This window comes from Caenorhabditis elegans, chromosome II (assembly GCF_000002985.6).
Source record: "Caenorhabditis elegans chromosome II".
Classification (NCBI taxonomy): Eukaryota; Metazoa; Nematoda; class Chromadorea; order Rhabditida; family Rhabditidae; genus Caenorhabditis; species Caenorhabditis elegans.
In genome coordinates, this window is record NC_003280.10 from 732,590 (window position 1) to 752,915 (window position 20,326).

General features: G+C 37.1%; 2 protein-coding genes, 1 non-coding gene and 2 pseudogenes across 8 annotated transcripts; all 5 read right to left on the reverse strand.

The window, feature by feature from the left end:
- Nucleotides 1–2,017: 2,017 nt before the first annotated feature.
- Nucleotides 2,018–6,077, reverse strand: C08G5.1 (annotated as a pseudogene). Its single transcript has 7 exons — nt 6,074–6,077; nt 5,864–5,941; nt 3,667–5,821; nt 3,514–3,623; nt 3,168–3,284; nt 2,350–2,645; nt 2,018–2,231 (listed from the first exon to the last, which is right to left on the reverse strand). Coding segments are annotated over exons 1-7 (2,974 nt in total).
- An 886-nt stretch (nt 6,078–6,963) lies between these two features.
- On the reverse strand, nt 6,964–8,319 carry fbxc-48 (F-box C protein). The gene is made up of 3 exons (NM_061399.6): nt 8,191–8,319; nt 7,772–7,907; nt 6,964–7,721 (listed from the first exon to the last, which is right to left on the reverse strand). Exons 1-3 carry the CDS (start codon nt 8,256–8,258, stop codon nt 7,425–7,427), a joined length of 501 nt encoding a protein of 166 aa, NP_493800.3. The 5' UTR covers nt 8,259–8,319; the 3' UTR covers nt 6,964–7,424.
- A 686-nt stretch (nt 8,320–9,005) lies between these two features.
- C08G5.3 lies at nt 9,006–12,539 on the reverse strand (annotated as a pseudogene). Of its 2 annotated transcripts, one of them has the most exons (10): nt 12,464–12,539; nt 12,151–12,418; nt 11,328–11,549; nt 11,062–11,277; nt 10,913–11,011; nt 10,745–10,869; nt 10,520–10,695; nt 10,013–10,106; nt 9,553–9,964; nt 9,006–9,505 (listed from the first exon to the last, which is right to left on the reverse strand). In that variant, coding segments are annotated over exons 1-10 (2,188 nt in total). The 2 variants fall into 2 exon arrangements; another variant differs by having other exon boundaries at nt 10,745–11,011.
- A 289-nt stretch (nt 12,540–12,828) lies between these two features.
- On the reverse strand, nt 12,829–17,623 carry snt-6 (C2 domain-containing protein; the record flags this gene model as incomplete). Of its 3 annotated transcripts, NM_001267093.2 has the most annotated exons (7): nt 12,868–13,363; nt 13,840–13,954; nt 14,003–14,172; nt 16,535–16,651; nt 16,858–16,996; nt 17,255–17,420; nt 17,478–17,623. In NM_001267093.2, 7 exons carry the CDS (start codon nt 17,573–17,575, stop codon nt 13,047–13,049), a joined length of 1,122 nt encoding a protein of 373 aa, NP_001254022.1. The 3 variants fall into 3 exon arrangements, with proteins under 3 accessions (NP_001254023.1, NP_001254022.1, NP_001305208.1); NM_001267094.2 differs by lacking the exons at nt 16,535–16,651; nt 16,858–16,996; nt 17,255–17,420; nt 17,478–17,623 and adding an exon at nt 14,513–14,720 and having other exon boundaries at nt 12,829–13,363; NM_001318279.3 differs by lacking the exons at nt 16,535–16,651; nt 16,858–16,996; nt 17,255–17,420; nt 17,478–17,623 and having other exon boundaries at nt 13,047–13,363; nt 14,003–14,164.
- 21ur-13316 lies at nt 14,726–14,746 on the reverse strand. Its single transcript, NR_050819.1, has one exon.
- Nucleotides 17,624–20,326: the final 2,703 nt, after the last annotated feature.

Consider the following 20,326-nt stretch of genomic DNA (forward strand, 5'->3'; position numbering starts at 1 on the left):
GTACTGTAGCACCAGGAGTACGCAAACACCGACTACAGTACCCCAAAACACCCGATTTTACGACATTGGCGAATTTCGAGCTGAAAATTGATTTCACTGGGTAAAATGGGGTGCTGAGTTCGAAAATTGTATTGAAAATTTCTGAAAATTTTATTTGAAAATCCGAAATTTTGAGATTTTCCAAAAAATTTATTTTTTTGAAATGTTTTTTTAAAATGAAATCCTAAATTTTATTAAGTTTTTGAGAGCCCCTGGGAAGCAAAATTTGTATCTAAAAAATCTGCATTAATTTGCATTAAATAAAAAATCAGCAAAAATTAATTTTGCATAAAAAGCTTCTTTTCAAACCTCTGAAAAAAATTTTTCGTCTAAAATTTCAATTTTTCAGTGCAAAATTCGAGTTCAGCGCTTTATAATATTACGGGAACAATAAATCATGAGAATGCGTACTTGGTGCATTTTATTTGACGCGCGATATCTCTTAGCGAAAACTACAGTAAGAGCTTAAATATCTATTGTTATTTGAGGTCTTACTGTAGTTTTCGCTAAGAGATATCGCGCGTCAAATAAAATGCACCAAGTACGCATTCTCATGATTAATTGTTCCCGTAATACGGCTATTGAGTTTTTTTTGAATTCCTAATTCAAAAATTTGGGTTACTGTATCCTCAAAAGTCCGCAAACACCGACTACAGTACCTAAAAAAACACCCGATCTTACGACATTCGCGAATTTCCAGAAAACTTAAATTCCATAGTCTTTTCTATTTTTTTTGAATAAATTCAGTTTTTGTTTTGAGCAGGGAACCTTTGGCAGTCGTCTCCCCTGGATCAACCAAACGACATGATGCCCATCAACAAGTCGAGTCGATCGGAAGTCAACTCATTTGCACCCACAAACACAGATTCTGATGTTCCAGTTCCAGCTCTTCAGCACCGGATGCTCTTGTTTATCACGCCAATTGCACAGACAACTCCAAGTTCAGCTACTGATGCTCCAGACACTTGCTTCTGAAATCCTTAGGCAACTACTAGTCATGAAGCTTCAGCTCCACTTCTGAAGTCACTTGCTAAAAACTCAGGATCCTGTTGCTTCCTACGTCGTGATCTGCTGCTGCTCCAGAGAAAAAATATTTTATTGAAGTGTTTAACCTGTTTTAATTCGGAATAAATATATTTTGTTCACTTGAAAAGTTGAAGCTTAGTTGAAATTTCCAGTTGGAAATGAATAATTTCTGAGATCGTGGAATTTGGATACTGGAGCGCTCGAAACTGAATCATAATTTTTCAGATTTCCGAATTCATAAAGTTTAGAAAGTTTTTTTATACGTGAAATAAATATAAATATAGAATAAAATATAAAAACGAAATATAAATCTCACGTTTCAAGTTTGTAAATCCAACTCACTTTTAAAGATTTGGAAGTTACGTAATTTTCTGAAAACTTCTAGGATTGATTTGATGCAATTCATCAAGTTTTTGTTGGTCTTTGAAAGTGAGTTTTATTTGTGATAATGATTTTAAATATTTTATTTTCAGATACTATACTATCAATTTACTTATCGCTTGCCAAGAACATTGTGTCAGACGAATTATTATAATTATTGTTACTATGTTGGAGATATCAAGCTGGAATAATCATTTTATTATTTGTCAAAAACATTAAGTCTGACGGAATATTTGATGCGAGGAAACTGAAATCAATAAAATCTGTAAGTTTATAAGATTGAATTTTTTGAAATGAAAATTGATTTTTTGTGCAGGGAATCTTTGGATCCTATCAACTAATCGGCATCCCATCAACAATCCAAGACGATCGGAGCTGATTCCCTTTGCACCAACAAACACAGTATATGATGATTCAGTGCAAGGTCTTCAGCACTTTCTACAGCATGATTCAGATGCTCTCGTTTATCAATCCATGTGCACAGCCCGTTCCAGTACATCTGATACTTCTGGCCCGGAGTTTCGTGAAGTTCAGTAGATCATTTTAGTTTTTTTTATAATTAAAAATTATTTTTCCAAAGCAAAGATTTCATTAGCCATATCTTTTCAAAAGTTCTATTCGTCTCGGGCACGAATCTTGTCAACGGTTTCCGACAAACTGCTGACAGTGATGATCCGTACTTCATTCTTCAAAAACTCTGGAACTTCTTCTAAGTTTCCAAGTGGGATTACTGCAGTCTTGTGCATGTTCCATGCCAACGCCACCTTCTCTTTGATAGATCCCACCTGAAAATAGGCTTCTATTGTATTAGAATTTGAAACGTTTGGAAAAATGTGCTCAATTTTGGAAAGAATTTTGAATACAACATAATGGTTGGTGTTTTCATGAAAATCAAAAACGTACCATTTCCACTTTGCCTCCTGTTCCAAGTGACCCTGTCACAAGAATGTCGTGCGGCATAGACCATCCTTTCACAGCGAAAATCACAGAGAGTGCAGTGGCCAGCTCCCCGCTCGATCCTCTCAAACGCGATTCGGTCACGTATCTTATCGATATGAAGAGTGGAACGAGTGGATCGCCAGCACGGCGAATGAAGTGCTGAGCGGCGCCGTAAGCGTGTTGCATACAAATGGACATTCCAGGTGACAGGTTGCCAATGGGGTGAAGCTCGTCCTTTGTCGCCGGCGAAAATTCGCACTCTGAAACATAAATTATATATAATAGTTCGGAAAATAAGTTCTGAAGTATTCTTTCATTTCAAGATTTTCTTCAAATTTTTTGCGGGTGGCTTATAAATTCTAGTCAGCTTCTTGGTAAATTAATTTGGAAATATTATGAAACTTTTTGAAATTTTGAAAAATTTTTATATTCTTCTTTTCGGTTAGGCTTTTGAGTTTTGATATTAACTTCTAAATCAATTAAGATATTAATGTCGAATCGTACTTCTAATGAACAATGATATTTTTCTTGTAAATCAAAGCCGAAAAGAGAAGCGTACAAATTAAATTGAAAATTTTCAAATTCAATGTTTTTTTCTTGAAATATATTAATAGACTTTATAACTATTTCGGTAATTTCCAGACGTAGTTGATAGTTTTTCTTGATAAAAATTTAGAATGCTATGGAAAACACTGTTGATTATAAAAACTAAAGATAATAAAAACTATTTTGTAGGCTGACAACATAAGTACTTTTTTGGAAATGAGAAGCTTGAGACTCACCAATCAATAACGGCGAAGCTACCCTGCCCTCCACGATGCCATGCTCGTCCTTGTAATGTTTGATCATCACTCCATTCACAACACAGCTTCCACTACTCAGAGCTTGTGGTGGGTTATCTGCAAATGAATCAATATCTATTATACAACATTTAAACTTGAATTTGAAATTTTCCACAAACAAGTATTTTCTTGACAATAATCATGGGGTGCCATTCGAAAAAATTTCAAATTTTCGTAGATTAGAAAAAATGGGTTGAACCTTCTAAATCCCTTTTTGTTTTAATTTGAGACTTACGAAGAAAATATGCATGTTCATTTGAAAGAAAAACTATAAAAAATCACTTACCATTATTTTTCTGCCGCTGTTTCTTGTGCCATTTGAGACCAAAGAAAATGAGAGCAGCCAGAAGAATCAGAAGAATAACACCAATAGCAATGAATGGCCACAGGGTGATGCTGAAAATTTGAAAATTTTTGAGAAACGGAAACTAAAACTCACGATGATTCGGGGTTCTTCAACTGAGCCAGAGTCTTGCCATATTCAGTAAATGAAGATTCCAGTGCTTGCAGAAACTTGGCAGAACTATCGAAAGCAGCAGAATACACGGCAGTATCAAAGATCTGGAGATGTCGAAAAAGTTTCAGGAGATCATCGAGTTGAGCTTTGGTTAATCCGGATGCTGCTCTTCTTGTTCTTGATGGTAGACGAATCTTCAATATTTCCACGGAACCGATGATAGCAGACAGGTTCATGCTGACACCTTTGACACTTTTAACAGCTTGGAAAATTTCAGAATAGTCCGACAATTTGGTGGAATTTACTGGCTTCACAGTCTTCATAAAGGTTCCAGCTTCCTTCTTGATCCTATTCAACTCGCTCTCCAAACCATACAGTGATTTCAAGTTCTTGGCATCTTCAGGATCCACATTCTTCATCTCCACCTTAATCCCAGCAATCAAAACTTTCAGAGGTTTCAAATCAACTTTCTGGCTAGCCATCTGCTCCATAATCGTGATTCCACGCGTCGCCATTCCAACCACTTGTGAATCCTTGGCAATGCTGGCGAAAGATTCAGTTTTCGTGTTCTCCGAGTTCTCGATCCCTTCGATATAGCCACTGAGCTCCGCTAACTTCTCCTTGATAGACGGCAAACTAGCTATGAGAATTGGCAGCCCAACTTTCTTTGGATAACTGTCTCTACGTGCTCTGATGACATCAATCACTGGCTTGATTTTATTCAAAAAGGTCAAGTCATTTCTGAATTTCGAGAACTGTTCAACAAATTCTTGAAGCTGTTTAAAATTGTTTTCAAGGGCTTACACAGTCTTTAATAAAGTCCCCGTGCTAAGAGCATCAATTGATTCTTTTTCTTCTGATATAATCGAACGAATATCTTTTAATGCGTGACTCTCGTTAAATAGTTTTGGGAGTTCATCATCCGAAACGGTGAGCATTTTTGATATGTCACCTATTTTTTGTTGGTAAGGTTCGGAATGAAGAGCCTTTGAGAGTTCAACTAATTTCTCACTAGCAAGAAGCTTCGACGAAAGATGACCCATGTTTTTGAAAAGTTGTTCTAAAATTTTGAGGGAAGGAAGCTTACTAGAATCGATGAGAAATGGGATGCCCTTCACTGTCCCGACGAATGGTTTGATGAAATCAGCAAGATTCACAAATTTCATAATTTCCGGATGTACTTCTGACAATTCGGTGAGAATTGTAGCCTCACCAGATTGAAATGACTTATCAACGTTTTCTGCTTTGTTAGCCAATGTTTTCAATTGATTCAGAGCTTTTCCCAGATTGTCAGCTTGTCCAGCAACTGTCTCATTCACCCAACCAGTAAACAAGTCAGTGAAAATCATTGAAATATCTGATATTCCTTTAGGAAATCCCGCGAGGAATTTGGAATCAGGGATAGGAAGCTGACGAGTTACGAAGAGATTATAAAGAGTTTCGATAACATGTAGATTGGTTTTCAAGTCTTCTGCTAAAGAACTCAAACTATCAAGATTCTTCTGAACAGCTTCTAGATTAGATTTATCAACTGTAACGTTCTGAAACTTTTTGAGAAAACCACGAGATTTTTCCAGCATCGGATAAGCTTTATCTTTGCCTCTGAGCAGTTTGAATTTGGATAACGACTCGAATAACTTGTGCTTAAATGTTGTGCACTCGGTGATTGCTGTTATAATCCGTTCAAGGTTGGTTTTATCTGGTTTCTCACTGAAAGTGTCCATTTTGCTCAGCACTGAATTCAAATCCTCTTCGAAATTTGACTCCAGCTTGTCCCATTCAAGGTTACTCTCCTTCAAACCCTTCAAATCTGTCAAATAACGATCATTTTCAAGGATGATAACAGATGGATCAATCTTCGATAGCTTCTCCTGATCTGATACAAACGTGCGCAGCTGTTTCTCAACTTCACCAACATTCTTGTCTAATTTTAGATCATTAATCCCTTCAACAATTTTGGATAACTTGTCAGTATTGATTGCAGATATCTGAGTGGGAGTCAGAGTTCCAAAATGAAGTAATTCAGGAATAAGATCATCTGATTTAATAGATCCATTGGATAATCCATGTTGAATATATATTCCATTTATAACTCGAGATATCATTTGCATTTGAATAAGCGAGGATTTGAACTCTTCTGAAAAATATCCAGTTGCATTAATATTATTATTGCTTATACCATCTTCGCCAAGATTCGGAACAAATGGAGCACCGTGTATAGTATTCCAAAGTATCAATGATACTATTGGAATTAATTCTGAAAATAAGAAAATAAGAAAATAAGAAACTGATATCGTTCTTGAAGATTCTCGAAGAGTTACAAAGTGTAATATTTTCTGAAAACTCCTATTATAACTGAAACGCGCAGAAAAGTTAATTATCAACTCACTCATTTTCTTTGGAGGAACTATTTCAAAGTCTTGCAAGCTTCTGATGGTTTGGAACTTTCAAAAGATAGGAAAAGTCGCGAAATGATTCAAAAATTGATTAAATTTAGTTTTTTTTTAATTAGACGCAGAGTTTTAAATGGGTTCATCTGAATATTCTTATTTCTGAGATACTAATCTCATTTGAAATTTTTGAGTGAAAATATCTGCTCCTAAAAATTCTCAATTTGTATTCATATGCCGCGAAAAAGGCGAAAAGGCATAAGAGCTTCCGGCTGTAAATTTAGAACTGCATTCAGATACGCCAATCTTTCCCGCGAGCTTCAAAATCCTTACAAGCTCCGTTTTAAACACCCAGGTAGGTATCGAGAAACTACATAGATTGGCATACCAAAAATAGATTGGAATAGATTGGTTTCTTGTAGATGTATGACAGATTGCAGTCTTCAAACATTTTCAAAATTCATTTTTGCATTGACAACGCGTGAAAACAAAACTGTTTTATTCAAATAAGCCCCACACCGAGTTCGAATTGAAGCAAATTAGAAATCACAGCACACCAAGTCAACGCTGTCGAGGCTGGTGTCCTCGAAGCTTGAGATGGTTCAATTTGAACATTGATTCCAAAGGCGATTTGCTCCTTTGCCAGCCCTGCTCATTTCTGATCGATTCTGTAACAGTTCTCTGGTTATTGTAAAAACAAACAAGACTATTTTTTACATGTTTCACCCGAATCCTACGGATCAGAAAATTTAGAAGAACAGCCGCAGCACCATCGAAGGTTTTTGTAAAAATCAGTCCGAAACTCGAAATGTTCATAATCATTGGCCCGCCAGCTTTCGGTCTCCAGCGTGGCGAGACCCACATAATAGCATAATAGACAATAACACAGAAACATCAATATTTATTTTGACATCATAAAATAGTTTTCGAATAGTGTGTATAGAATAGGTTCTCTGGCAACCGAAATCGAAACGGAAAAACGAGTATCATCATTTCTCTCAGCTTCAGCGGAAATGGTGGTAGTGTCATTGAGCCAGAAAGACATTTTATATGGAAACTCGTCACATCTTTTGTACTCCACTTCAACTTCATCATCTTCGCTTGCGTATTCATAACCATCAACAGCTGGCTCTTTTCCATTTGCAAGAAGATTGAAGGCTCCGAACAATCCAGCCACCAAATCGTTGTCCTCAGTGTAGAAGCAACACTCTTTGCCTTTATCTTTTTGGCACATGCTGTCAATCAAGCGGAGGCAGTCGTAAACTCCGACAGTGTCGATCTCCGCAAAGATTATACCATTGGGAAGAGAGGCGATGGATTGGAACAACTCTTGTGGAACAAATGGAATGTTCAACACACACTGGTCTTTAAAATTTCTTGCTGATTGATGTGATCGATCAAATCCAGTGTGAAGACATCTCCCGAGATGGTAACTACTGCAAGTGGGAGGCTGCTCGGATGAATGAATCGATCGAGAAGCGGATTATTCGGCGACCAGTCGGAGAGCATTCTAATCTTGAACTGTTCGAACGAAGGAGGAAGATCAATAATACGATTATCGTTTGGAATTGTCAGCCAGTCAACATTCATCGGCGGGCGCCTTCCTTCAAGCTGGCGGGTCGCGAGAACTTTCGGAGTTCCGTTGAGCTGAAAAATGTCTAGAATGGCAAAAAACTCAAAGAAACAATGAAACTTACATTGTTCTCTGCACCAAGTTGATATTCGACACCATCGACAGTAATTGTGTTAAGGTTCAAATCCAAGTCCTTTATAATCATAGTTTGAGCCTTCTCAACTTTCTCGAGGGATGGGCATATTGAAATGAGATCGAATCTGAAAACTTTGACCATTTTTAAAAGAAAATTATACGTTTTCGTATTCTTTCTTTAATCAACACGGGGGTGGGCGGCAATTGCCGTCCGGCAATTTTTTGCCGACAAAATCGGCAAATTGTCGGCTTGCCAATTTGCCGGAACATGTCAATTTTGGCAATTTGCCGATTTGCCGCTCTCTCCTGAATAACACTCAGAATAAAACAACAAAATTTGAGAAAAATTGCATTTTTTGCCAATTGTTGATTTTTTCTGAAAAAACCCTGAAAAATCCAAGTTCTCACCTTGTATTTGCGCTCAAGTTCTTTAAAACGCACGCCAGAGCTGGGTAAGTCATTGATTTTGGATCCATATTTGCTGACGTGTAAACACTTGGTTCGAAAAATAGCCACGGACCGGGAAATAAGTACGAAATAATTCGATTTGAGATTTGAAAGGTTCGAAAACAGTTGAATGACGTTGCCAACGTGGCTATCCAGGTTTTTAATTCTGGGATTTTTTTTAAATTTCACGCGAAAAATGTGAAAATTTGTATTTTTCGCCAATTTTTTTTCTCTGAAAGTTTGATTTTCCCGAGAATTAATACTCTGGATAAAAGACGCGGTAAGGTTTGAAAATTAGAAAAAGTGCAAAAAATAAGTTGGCGGAGGATTTGGTTTTAACGGCGGGTCACCAGTTTCCATCAAGGTTAGTGGAGAAGGTGGATTAAATCTTGATAATGTAGTATCGACCGTAATCATGGCTAGTTGTAAGACAGATCTCAAAATTTCTATCCCTTTTTTTCTCTTTTGCTTAATTTTGCGGTTTTTTAATAGCAATTATTTCGGCTAAAACTTCGGAGAAAAAACGAAAAATTGCTTGAAAGTTGCCAATTTAATAATTCGATAATCGTCGATTGGCAACCTTTAGTTAAAAAGCTTTTTTTTCAAATGTTTCAGAAAATGAACCATTTTAGAAAATTGCCGCTCACACCTGGTTTTCTGGTTTAAGAAGCTGAATACTTTTTCAGCCCCAAAACTCCATAAACTATTTTTGGCGCGGCGGGAATTTCAACTGTATACTTTCACCAACATCTACTATAACTTCTGTAACTTTTAATAATGCGACAATAACGTTTATTCAAATCCATTTGATAAAGAAAATGACACTCCACATGCAATTCAAAACTTCCGCTTGACTAGATTCAACATAAGGAGGATATTTTGGATACCAAACGTCAACTTCACTGCATTGCAACATAATAATACCCAACGGTGAACTCATCGAATCTTCAGTTTTTTCATCACACGTATTCCGTTCACAAAATATCCAACTGGACAGAACTGATCAGGCGACTAGCTTGGCACTTTTTCATTCTACTCTGAAATAAATGTTATGTGAGAAATTCCTAGATAGTCTTTTCAATTTCTAAGTGGGTTTCGTGTGTCTCTCGCTGTTCCACAATAGGCTGCAAAATCAGAAAGTCGATAGTTTTCCTGTAATCTTGATCCGAGGGCAAATCCAATCACAGGAATATTGCCAACATAGGCTTCTCCCATTTACCCATTCCTCCTGTAAGACTTGTCATCCAAAATTGTGGGTCAAGCTTTCCAGGTACATCTGCAATAGGTTAAATAAAATGTTGAAGCAGTTAATTTTTTACTTACTTGAATAATGTTTCTGACAGTAGAAAGCAACTCCATTCAACTGGCTGACAGGATCGTATTTTATCTTCATCGCACTTGCATGATGCTTTCCTACAGTATCACACATCTCCCATTCACCCCAGTTTCCATATTGAGTGATACGTTGGACGCCGATTTGCAGATCTCCGATGCATCCCATCTTCTCAATGAGCAGCGGAAAGAGCAGAGGACAACGAATCATTTTTTATAGTCAGAAATGCATTATTTTTCGTTTCTTTTTTCTATTTTCATGATGAAAATTAGTTAACTATGTGGATTGGACTTTATTCAAAATAATTCCGAGAATAAACATATCGTTGTACATGTTGGCTATTAAATCTAAACTTTTTTTTGAAGTATTTTGAACCGTATTTTAAAATTGTCTCCCCACCGCCTGAAATTTACTATTATTTTTTTTGGAAGTCCCAATATTGTTAGTTACCTTCTACTTTCTCTGAAAACGTTGAAAAGCTACAAATCCCCAACCGACAATTGCAAACAGAACCAGAAGCCCAAAGAGTATCATAAAAGTCAGCCTGAAAATATGGGGTCCGTTTGAGCGGCCGACATCTAGCAGGCTCTGTTCTTAATCTCACTTCAAATGGGTAGAAACAGGTAGGTGTCGGGCGCTCATTTTGGTCTGTAAAGCAGCACCCGACACCTCACGGGGTTCGTCACTATTCGAAGAATACGGCATAACCCGGCAAATGTAGGACGCGTTCACTATTTCGGTTAGAAATTTCTATGCCAGCGGCCGGTTTTGCTTACTATTCTGTATTACAGCAAAACCCTGCGTCCGACATCTACCGGGTTCAGTCAATTATCTTGCAATGTAACATTGAAAAAATGAAACCCGGAAATGTCGGGTGCTTCTTCCGTGGCTGTAGCAGTTTATGCTATAGCAGACGACGGGAGCTCGCTAGATGTCCGCCGCAAGTCTCAAACCCACGTAGTAGCTCCAGGCCCGTCGCCAAAACTCGGTGTAGCTGGTCCTCTTGGGTACTTTGGCAAGTGTCTGGATTGGGATTTAGTCAGATTGAGTCCCACTTGATATTGACCACATTTTAGCAAAAGTTGAGCACTGCGTATTTCAGTTCGGGCGGGAATTTTCACTTTTAAAGGCATCTGAAATTTGCTTTATTTTATTTTTTGCCTGTTTTTCCGTACCACTTACAGACTTGTTCCAGAGCATGCTGTCCGTCACCATTGCCTTCAACTGCTCACTAGTGTACTTGTTACCCGGAAAAATACTATTGATTGCTTCGACGATCGTAGAATTATCTATACTTTCGTGAAACTCTGAAATAAAAAAAATCGTTTTGTATTAGTTTTGTATTACTGCTGAGCACAAAAGATTTTTCCTTGTCGTTTACATATTTCATAGAGCCGATTGTTCGGAAATATCCTGTCAAGTGTTGTGTTTCGGATTTTGAATTCTTTTCTGCAATTTTTTGTTTTAATTGACCAAATAAGCCTAGTAAAATAGTTCACCATCTTCGTTAGCCCACTCTCCAAGGTGACGGAATCCATATCCAATTGTGCAATTCCAAATGTCACAACATTTAAGCTGCAAGTTCTCCAAACCGATATTGTCTGTTCCTGGTCCTTGGGCCTTCTGAATTTTCACTCGAAACCCACAAGCCACATAGCCCGGCGAGCAAAACAGATTGTTCTCCCAGCTGCTGGGTTTGTTAATCGCGTGCCGTCCTGAAAAAGTTTTTTTTTGTAATTCGGCGCAAAATTCCAACAGATCTTACCTAGAAGAAACTTGAACGAGTCCTTCACATAGTGCCTGACACCATATGGCGACTGCTGATACCATGCAATGTTGACAACACCACGGTCATCTCCGTAGAATATATGCTTCATAATGGCGAACCCAACTATGGCCTCGCCACGTGGACAAAATGTGGTGTTTCCGCTCCAGCTGCCCCATGGCCCATCTGCACTGAGAATTTGATCCGATTTGTTATCTTCTTCTGAAATTTGTCATATAGTTTTAACGGCCTAACCGCTTATTTGGCATAGGTACTATAGTTGCTCCTGAGAGACTAAAATAGTGCTTCTGTAGGGGTACTGTAGGGGTACTGTATGGGTAACGTAGTTCTTCTGTAGGAGTAGTGTAGGCTCCTGTATTGGTACTGTGGTGATCTTCTGGGGGTGCTGTCGAGGCAGTAGGGATACTGTAGAAGTTCTATGAGGGTACGACAGTGACATTATGGTGGTACGGTAGAAGTACTGTATTGGCCCTTGAGTAGTATTGTAGGGGTACTGTAGGTGCTCTGTAATGCATCCGTAGTTGTACTGACATGTGAAGACATGTGAAGAGGCACTATATGGGCACTGTCGCGATCTGCTAGGGATACTGTAGTGATGTGGTAAGGGTACTGTATTGGTTCGGTAAGATTAATAGTGATTCGGTAGGGGTACTGTAGGAATACTGTGATGATCCGCTAGGGTTACTGTAGTGACCCATTAGAACTGATGTAGAGGTACTGTAGGAGTACTATGGGAAATGAGTACTGTAGAAAACTTGAAGTGACATGATTCGGTTGGGGTACAGTAGGAAAACAACCTCACCTAATAAAAGCTCCTGACAATACAGACGAATAGAATTGTTACCACTGTTATCCTCGGCAGAGGTGGGCCGATATTTTTTCGGATGTTTTCTAATAATGAATTTAGGTGTCTCGTATTTTTCCTCTACCCCGTGCACATATTTCCCCGGCTGACATTGTGCCCAGTCTCTCCAAGTTGCTAGACTCGCATCACCCGTATTTCCAATAATTTTTATGTCTGAGCATCTGGAAGCTTGGACGATGAGCAAGAGTAGCAGCGGATGCTTCATCTGAAAATATGACAATAATTTTGTCATGAAATAAAAATGACTCACCTTTGATTGTCCCGAAAATTCGGTAATAAATATTTTTTGATTGACTTTTTGATATCCAACGTGGATGCGTGGAAAACTAATTTCTTATTTATATTTTTTAAATTTAAATTTAAAAAGTTTGTTGTAATAAGTTACCATGTTTTAAACTGTGTTATTTTGTAGATTATATATACATGTAGTTTTTAGTTTGTAGTTTGTAGTTTGTAGTCCTTAAAGTTTGATGGGCTTGCAATTTGTAGTGTACAGTCTGTAGTGTGTGCGGTTTGTAGATTGTGTTGTCTGTAGTTTTCGTAGTTTGTAATTCATAGTTTGTAGGCTGTTTCAAGTGTTTTGTAGTATTTAGTCTGTAGTTTGTAGTTTATAGTTTGTGAATGCGACTTCCCAATTACTTTTCAAGATAAAAATATAACAGAGAAGCGGTTTATTATTTTAAAAATTACAAAAATTGGAGAAATAGACAGGTGCGGCGACGAGATCGAGAAAGAAAATAAACTTAAAATTCAAAAATACGAGCAAAATACGTAATCCAAAATACATATGTAGGTTCAATACATTTACAAAAACTTCTTATTTCCATCAAAAATCACCATTTTGGGCAAAGTTTATGCCACATGGCGACTGGTTGCTCCGGATGATTGACACACTCACTCCAGTGCCGCTGGCCGTGTTCGGATCCTAGGCCACCGACGATGACGTGGCCAATCTCCTCATTGGACCCGATGACGTCGTACTCCATAGCGGTCAGTACCAAGTTGACCTCGGCCAGAAGAACTTGTTTGACGGGAATTGAAAATGCAAAGGACTCGTTGAAGATTGGAGATGGGGTATGGGGCTTCACAGAAGTTTTCCGTTTTTCCAATTTATTGCCTTGCTGGACCATCCACATTTTTACATAGGTATCTGGAAGAAATTTGGAGTTGGTTTTCAGATTCAGCAGGAAATTTGAGTTTATTGGGATTTTTTTTTGAAAACTTTTTTTTTGGAGAAAAGCTGAACTTTTAGCTCAACTGGCCTAACTGGCAAGAGTGGTGGCTGGTAAGCAATAGCTCCGGGTTTCAATCCCGTAGTGGTAAATTTTTTTAAAATCAAGTTTAAACAATTCTTTGACTTATTGTTAATCTAAGGTACAAAAGATTTAATTCTCTTTGTTTTCCAGTTTTGTTCGATGCACCATGTTTTAGTAAACTTTGACAGCTCATATCTCAGTTGCCTTTAAATATATCAAAATTTTTTTAACTAGCAAATTGTTCTTCACATCTTTTCCTATAACATTGCGGTTTAAAATTTTTCAATATCTCCCAAATGCTCCAAGATCTGAGCCGTTATAGTTTAAATATCGATGCACCATGTTTGAGAAAAGAAGAGCTTCAACCTACCATAGTGCCTGGTGCGATCCTTCGCGTGCAAGTCACGAGCCTTGATTATGGATACCGTAATCTTCCCAGAAGTTGGCAAGTAGCACAGGGAGATCATGATTTCTCCACAGGCGTCCTAGAAAATCAGCTTTTGCTAAAAATTTTGGCTCTGCAAAAATCCCACCTTCGACACAGTTGGTCTTTGCAAATGCTTCCAGTAAACCGGGCTGCTCTCGAATTTCACGTGCTTCAGAGGTAATAGAATTTCTCCAATCGGGTCATCCGACGAGAACCTATCGTAATCCATCACCTGGAGCACTAGAGTCATGTCGTGAAGTTTCTTCATCGAGTGCCCTGAAAAAATAAATTTGAGTGAGAAATTTGCACGGTAACCCTACTACAGTACAAAACCTCTATAGTACCTTTACAGTACCCCTAAAGTCATATAACAGTATCCCTACAGTACCCCTTGTAGTGCCACAACATCACTTCTACATTACCCCTCGAATACCCCTACAGTACCTACAGTACCCTAGAGTGCCCTGAAGTACTCCGACTAGGCTTAGAGCATTTTTGTATGTTGCCTTAAATTATGTGCTTCATGAGCTCAAAAAATAGAATTAGAGGCAACATCAATCATCAAATCAGTCTAAGAAAATTCAGGTTTTCAACAAATTTTCGGCTTAACCCTTACTAGCTCGACTGTTCGGCGTTATCGGCGGAGTCAAAAGATGCTTTGTAGATGTGGTGAGCTCGTGTGGCTCAACGCTCACAGAACGATGGTGAAAATGATGGTGGTGGTGATGACGTGGCGATGCTCGGGGAGACCCGCACCCCGGCACACCGCCCCGATGACGTCTGGTAGGGGAGAGCAGGGAGAAAATGTCCATTGTTAGAATTCTAGATATGTGTTGGATGAGATGGCAGAGTGAAAAGGTCAATAATAGAGCAATGTAACAAGAATTGGAAACTGGGACAATTTTGAGAAAAGTTTTGGGCCTGGGGCTCTTCCTGGGGGAGCTCTCGGAGCACAAAAATGCTCCAAAATACTCTAGTTGTGATAATTCCAGATTTTTCTCAGATTATATGCTGAAAAAGGTTTAAATAATTCCATCAACCCGCTAGTTAATTTTTATCTTGCAAATTCAATTTTCGGGCTCGCAGAACTCAGATAACGGAGCACAAAAGTCAATTTTCTCAAAACTGGTGAATATTAGTGTAAAATCGAAGCTTGATAACTCAGCAAATCAAAAAATGAAGAAATATTTTGAAAATTCGAGAGAAAAATCCAGAAAACCCACAGAATATGGGAAAAAAAACGTCAAATAAATGATGTCAAATGATGGATAAGCTTATTGAAAACATAGAAATTTCCGAGAACTTTTTTTCGTCTCATCAAATATTCGTGAGAACTCTCGGAGCCTCAGGGCCTCTAATTTGCGAGTCTAAAGCTCCAAAAGCCAAAAATCCGCTTTTTCTCCGTGAAAAATTGGAGTTTCTGACCTAATAACTCGTATTATAATCACATTTCTTTTGGGCTCCAAATCAAATAATCTGACCTGGAAGTAAAGAGATTTAGAGAAAAAAAAGTAGAGATTAACCTAGCAACCTAGGTAAACATGATATCATAGGTTTTTTTGCTCAAAACTTTTTTTTTTCGAAAATGAAATTAAAATAAATTTTTTAAGGAAAATCTACAAAATCGTAGACATTTTCGTTTTGAAATACACTCCAGAACCTCTAGTTTTATGAATTTTTGAGCGGAATTTGATTTAAAATTCCTCGAAGCTCTAGTCATCGTTTTGCATTGAATATTCATTTGACAGAAAAACTAAAAGTCGAATTTCATTTCGGAAAAAAAGCGGGAAACTACAGTAAAAATTATAATTTTATTTAGAGAATAAAAAAAGGTTCTAAATAGCGATTTTCAAAATTTATTTTATTTTTTTATTGCTTTTGAATTGGGAAATTTGACTGCAAAAAATAATAAATTATCAGAAAAACTGAAACATTTGTAATATATTTAGAATTAAATACATGAAACTATAAAGTAAAACATTAAAAAAAATTGTGTTGGAATTTTTGTAATTTGCTATAAGGAAGATGGGAAATTCCTATAACTTTAGAATGAATTTTGTGAATTTTACAAATTTTATTTAAAAAATTAATTAAAAAATAATTTTTCATGTTTAAAAAATTCAAAAAAAATTGCAAAAATTTTTTATTTCTTTTTAAGCAAATTATAAAAAAAACTGACTTAAAAAAACTGCTGATAATTCTACAAATTTTGACTAAAAATGCTCCAAAAAAGAGCACATTTCCAATCAAATCTACATCAATTTACAAAGCTCAAAAGCTTAATGATTATAGATCAAGAACGTAGTAGTTGACTCAATGAGCCATAAATAATTAGTTTTTGGGCACCTAAAATAGTCGGGAAGAGCATCGAAACATGCTCATTTTTCGGCTCTTTTGGACTAGGAAATTTTCTATAAAATCTGCTAGAAACCTCGTCGTACAAAAAAACAAGTTGGTAATTTGATATGTATAATCCCAGAGCAAAGTGCCATTTTATTAACGGAGAATAAATAGTGGGTGGGATGATTATTGCTCACCTAAAAGCGTGCTCAAAAAATTGAGAAAAAAAAACGATTTTCGAATTTTTTCTTCAAATTTTTTTTGAAAATCCCCCAAACAACATGTTTTTCCAACAAACCTCTAAAAGACAGCGTCTCATTGAATGTTGGGTTCAAGTTCCGTCGATGCACCTTGCTCCGCTCACTTTGCCCGGGGTCCTGGAGCAAGAAGGCACGGACATATGGGTCTGAGGAGCCTGAAATTCAAGTTTTAGGTTACAGGAGTCTAAAGCTTTGATTTGACACCCATTTTGTGTAGATATCAAAAAATCAAAATTTTGTGCATTTTCGTGCTCTGCGAGCCAACGAAATTTAGTTTGAAGCTGAAAACTCTCTGATTTCATATTCCCAATCATTTTTTACCGAAAAAAAAAAATTTGGAACATGTATCCTGAGCACAAACCTGTAAAGTCTTTAACCGGGAGGTCCACGGCCTCCATGAGATGCACATGAAGGGTCGAGCATTCTTTTTCAAAAGCCACCGAAAAGTTGATACGTCCACGGAATTCGCTAACCACTTCTGGCCGGAGTTGGTCGATTATCTGGAAATTTTTTGAATTATTAAAAAATCGATCACCGAAAATTTCAGCAATCTACAACTAGACAAATAATTTTAAAATTGAAAAAAAAAAATTTAGACCCCACCGGGGTTTGAACCCATGACATGTTTTGTTCCAGCCAACACTCTACCCAGTTGAGCCAAAACTACACGTTTTCCAAAAAAAAAGTTCCTTTTTTTTCAATATATTGGCTCAAATTTAACCCTAATTTTGACATTTTTGCACCAAAATCTCACTCACCGAAGTCTTCCAAGGATTGATTGACTGTGAAAGCCTAGCTTTCAACGAAGGTTGCACTTTTCTAGATTCCATATCAACTGTTAATGTTGGAGCCAAAACTTCTGGCCTGAAAAGCCTCGCGGTCTGCTCACAATCCAATTCGTCAATATCCACCGGTTTTCTCATTCTGAAAATAAATGGTTTAGTTTTTAAAATATGCCTGAAAATTCTCTTGAAAACTTACTTATAAACCGCTGCTCCAACCACTACAAAAGCCGAAAGCATCGCTGCACCGACCACGTACAGGAACTCCACAGGCACCGTAATCTCGTGGACCACCATTTTACAACAAAGGTGGCGGAGCCTAGGTTGTTAACACCCTGAAAATTTACAAATTACTGAAGAAAAAAACCTCAGTTTCCGTCGATTGCAGCATGTTTTAAGTTAAAAAATCGAATTCTCGAGGTGCGAAAACATGAAAACCGCCAAGAGCGCTCGAACCCCTGACCTTTTGCTCCAAAGCCCAGCCTACTACCGGCTGCGCTACTTGTGCGCCGCCACCTTTTAAAACTGCTTGGCGCTTGTTGCATTTGTGGCGCAGCCGGTAGTAGGCTTGACTGTGGAGAAAAAGGTACGGGGTTCGAGCCCACTTGGCCGCTTTTAAGTTTTCGCACCTGGAGAATTCGAATTTGTTACTCGAATCAAGTTTAAACCGACGGAAATATTACTTTACAACAAATTTTTGTGAAAAAAACGATTTAAACCTTAAACTAGACTCTTATGACTAAGAAATCGGAGCTTTCGGAAATCCCGAGGACTACGGTAGGCGGAGCTTTGGATGAAAAATAAATGGAAATCTATGTTAATGAGAGCACAAATCGGAAAAAAATGAAGGAAGTTTATGGTAATTTCACAGCGGCGGAAGTTATATGAAATGATGCCATTTTTATTGAACTTTCTGATCTATATTGGAAGTTTGAGGTAAAAAAGATGTAGATATTTTTCAAAAAATTCTAGAAAAGTGTAATATTTTAAATATTCCAAGATATAAAAAGCGAAAAATAAAAAGTATAATAACGAAATGATGCGAAAAATGTAGATTAATGCAGGAGAGTAGCATAGGGTGACTGAAAATAAACAAGGCACAAACAAAAACAACGTAATTTTTCAATACTTTTAGTGGATTTTTTACAATAAACTTTCATCTTGAGAAAAAAAAACAGAGTCAAACCAAATTAAAAGAAAAAAAACAAGAAAGCCCAAAGATTTATGGAAACTTATTTACGGAGATTTGACGTTTCTATGCCAATTTTTCTATTTTTATTCAAAAATTACAAAAATAGTAGCCCGAGATATGGAAATTCAGTACGAAAACCCCTAGATTACTCCAAAATTCGGTTTTAAAATATTTTCGAAAAAAATGTTCAAATAGCTCAACTGGGTAGAGGGACAACTTGCGAGCAATAGGCCAGGGGTTCGACCCCCAGTGGGGCGAACATTTTTTTTCTGGCTTTTTCTAGTTGAATCAACACGATGAAAGCATTAAAAAAAATTGCTCTCGAAATTTTTAATAATCTCACAAAACTCAACGTTCACTAGAAATACCGACCTGAAAACTCAAATGTTCTATTAATTCGAAGTTAATTTTTTTTTGGCGCACATTCCAATTTTTCTGAAAAAAAGTTGTGTAGGAATGGCTTAGTTGGTAAGAGATTTGACTGGTACAGAACTGGTCTGGGGTTCGACCCCCGATTAGGCAAAATTTTTACCTTTTATTGGAGCTTGACTATTCACTAGTTGAATATGAAAATTTTCCATTTTTCCACAAATTTTTATTAAAAATTTTTCATCAGTACTACCAACTGAATGACGTGTGTGTCCCACAACAAAAAAAGTAAAACAGAGGGAAAAAAGGAGGAGTAGTAACTTTTGTGCTCATTGAGCACATAGTGGAAAGAACACAGAACGGAAGGATATAAAGGGAGAGTATAAAACTTGTTTTCGAACAAAAAACCTCTTCTACCTCACTTTTTATATCGTTATTTTTAGTAGTTACGTTGCCCCGGACTGAAAATCGTAAAATAGTGTCCTAATTCGGTTTGACAGTTGACTGAACAATTTTTTCGACTGAAATAGAACGGAAATTGGCTTGCAAAAAATAGTTGGTCCAGCGGGGGTCGAACCCTTGACCTATTTTTTTATCAGCCGAGCTTCTACCCAATTGAGCCACAAGCTTAAATTTTGAAAAATAAGGGAAAATTAGTATTTCAATAGTTAATAATACTGTTGACCCACTGGGGATCGAACCCCTGACCCATTGCTTACCAGCCAGCCCTCTACCCAGTTGAGCCACAAATTCGACTGTTCAAAATTTTCAAATTTTTTTTTTTTTAAATTCCAAAACTACCAATTTTCCAAGCAAAAATGAAATATCTATCGAAAGTCACATTAAATAAAAAAAGATAAAGACAAATGATTTGTCTAGACTCTCCAAATCTTTAAAAGTGACGGTGATTTGTGCGTGTATCTAGTAACTAGAAATAAATATTAGATTTAGATTTATTAACATGCCGATGAAATCATAACTGCCTGGTCTGATAAGAAAGTTGTTACTAGTTTTTTTTTGCAATTCTTAGGTTGTTTAGCTTCAGAAAACCTGGAGAAAATGTCATTTTCTGAAGTTAATATTCACATTTTCAAATTCAGCGCAAAATTTGACTCAGAGTTGAATTTTTTTTAGAGAAATTTTTTTGAAACATTTGTTGAAGTGGCTCAGCTAGGTAGATGAATGGTTCGGGTCAAAGGGTCCTGGGTTCGATCCCGGCAGGAGCCAAACTTTTTTGTTTAGCTTATTTTTAATATTAGACCTTTTGAAAATATTATTTTGAGAAAAGAAATTGAAAAAAAAATTATTAAAAAAATTATTTTTTCAAAAAAAATTTCTGCTGAACTGAAAAAAAATGGAATGGAACAAATATCCGGGTTGTTCATTCTTATAAAACACAACGACCGAGGGAATGTAGTAGTATTCATATAGTAGTACAGCTGGACAACGAATACAAATTAGAAATGTAGTCGTACTTCATTAGGCTC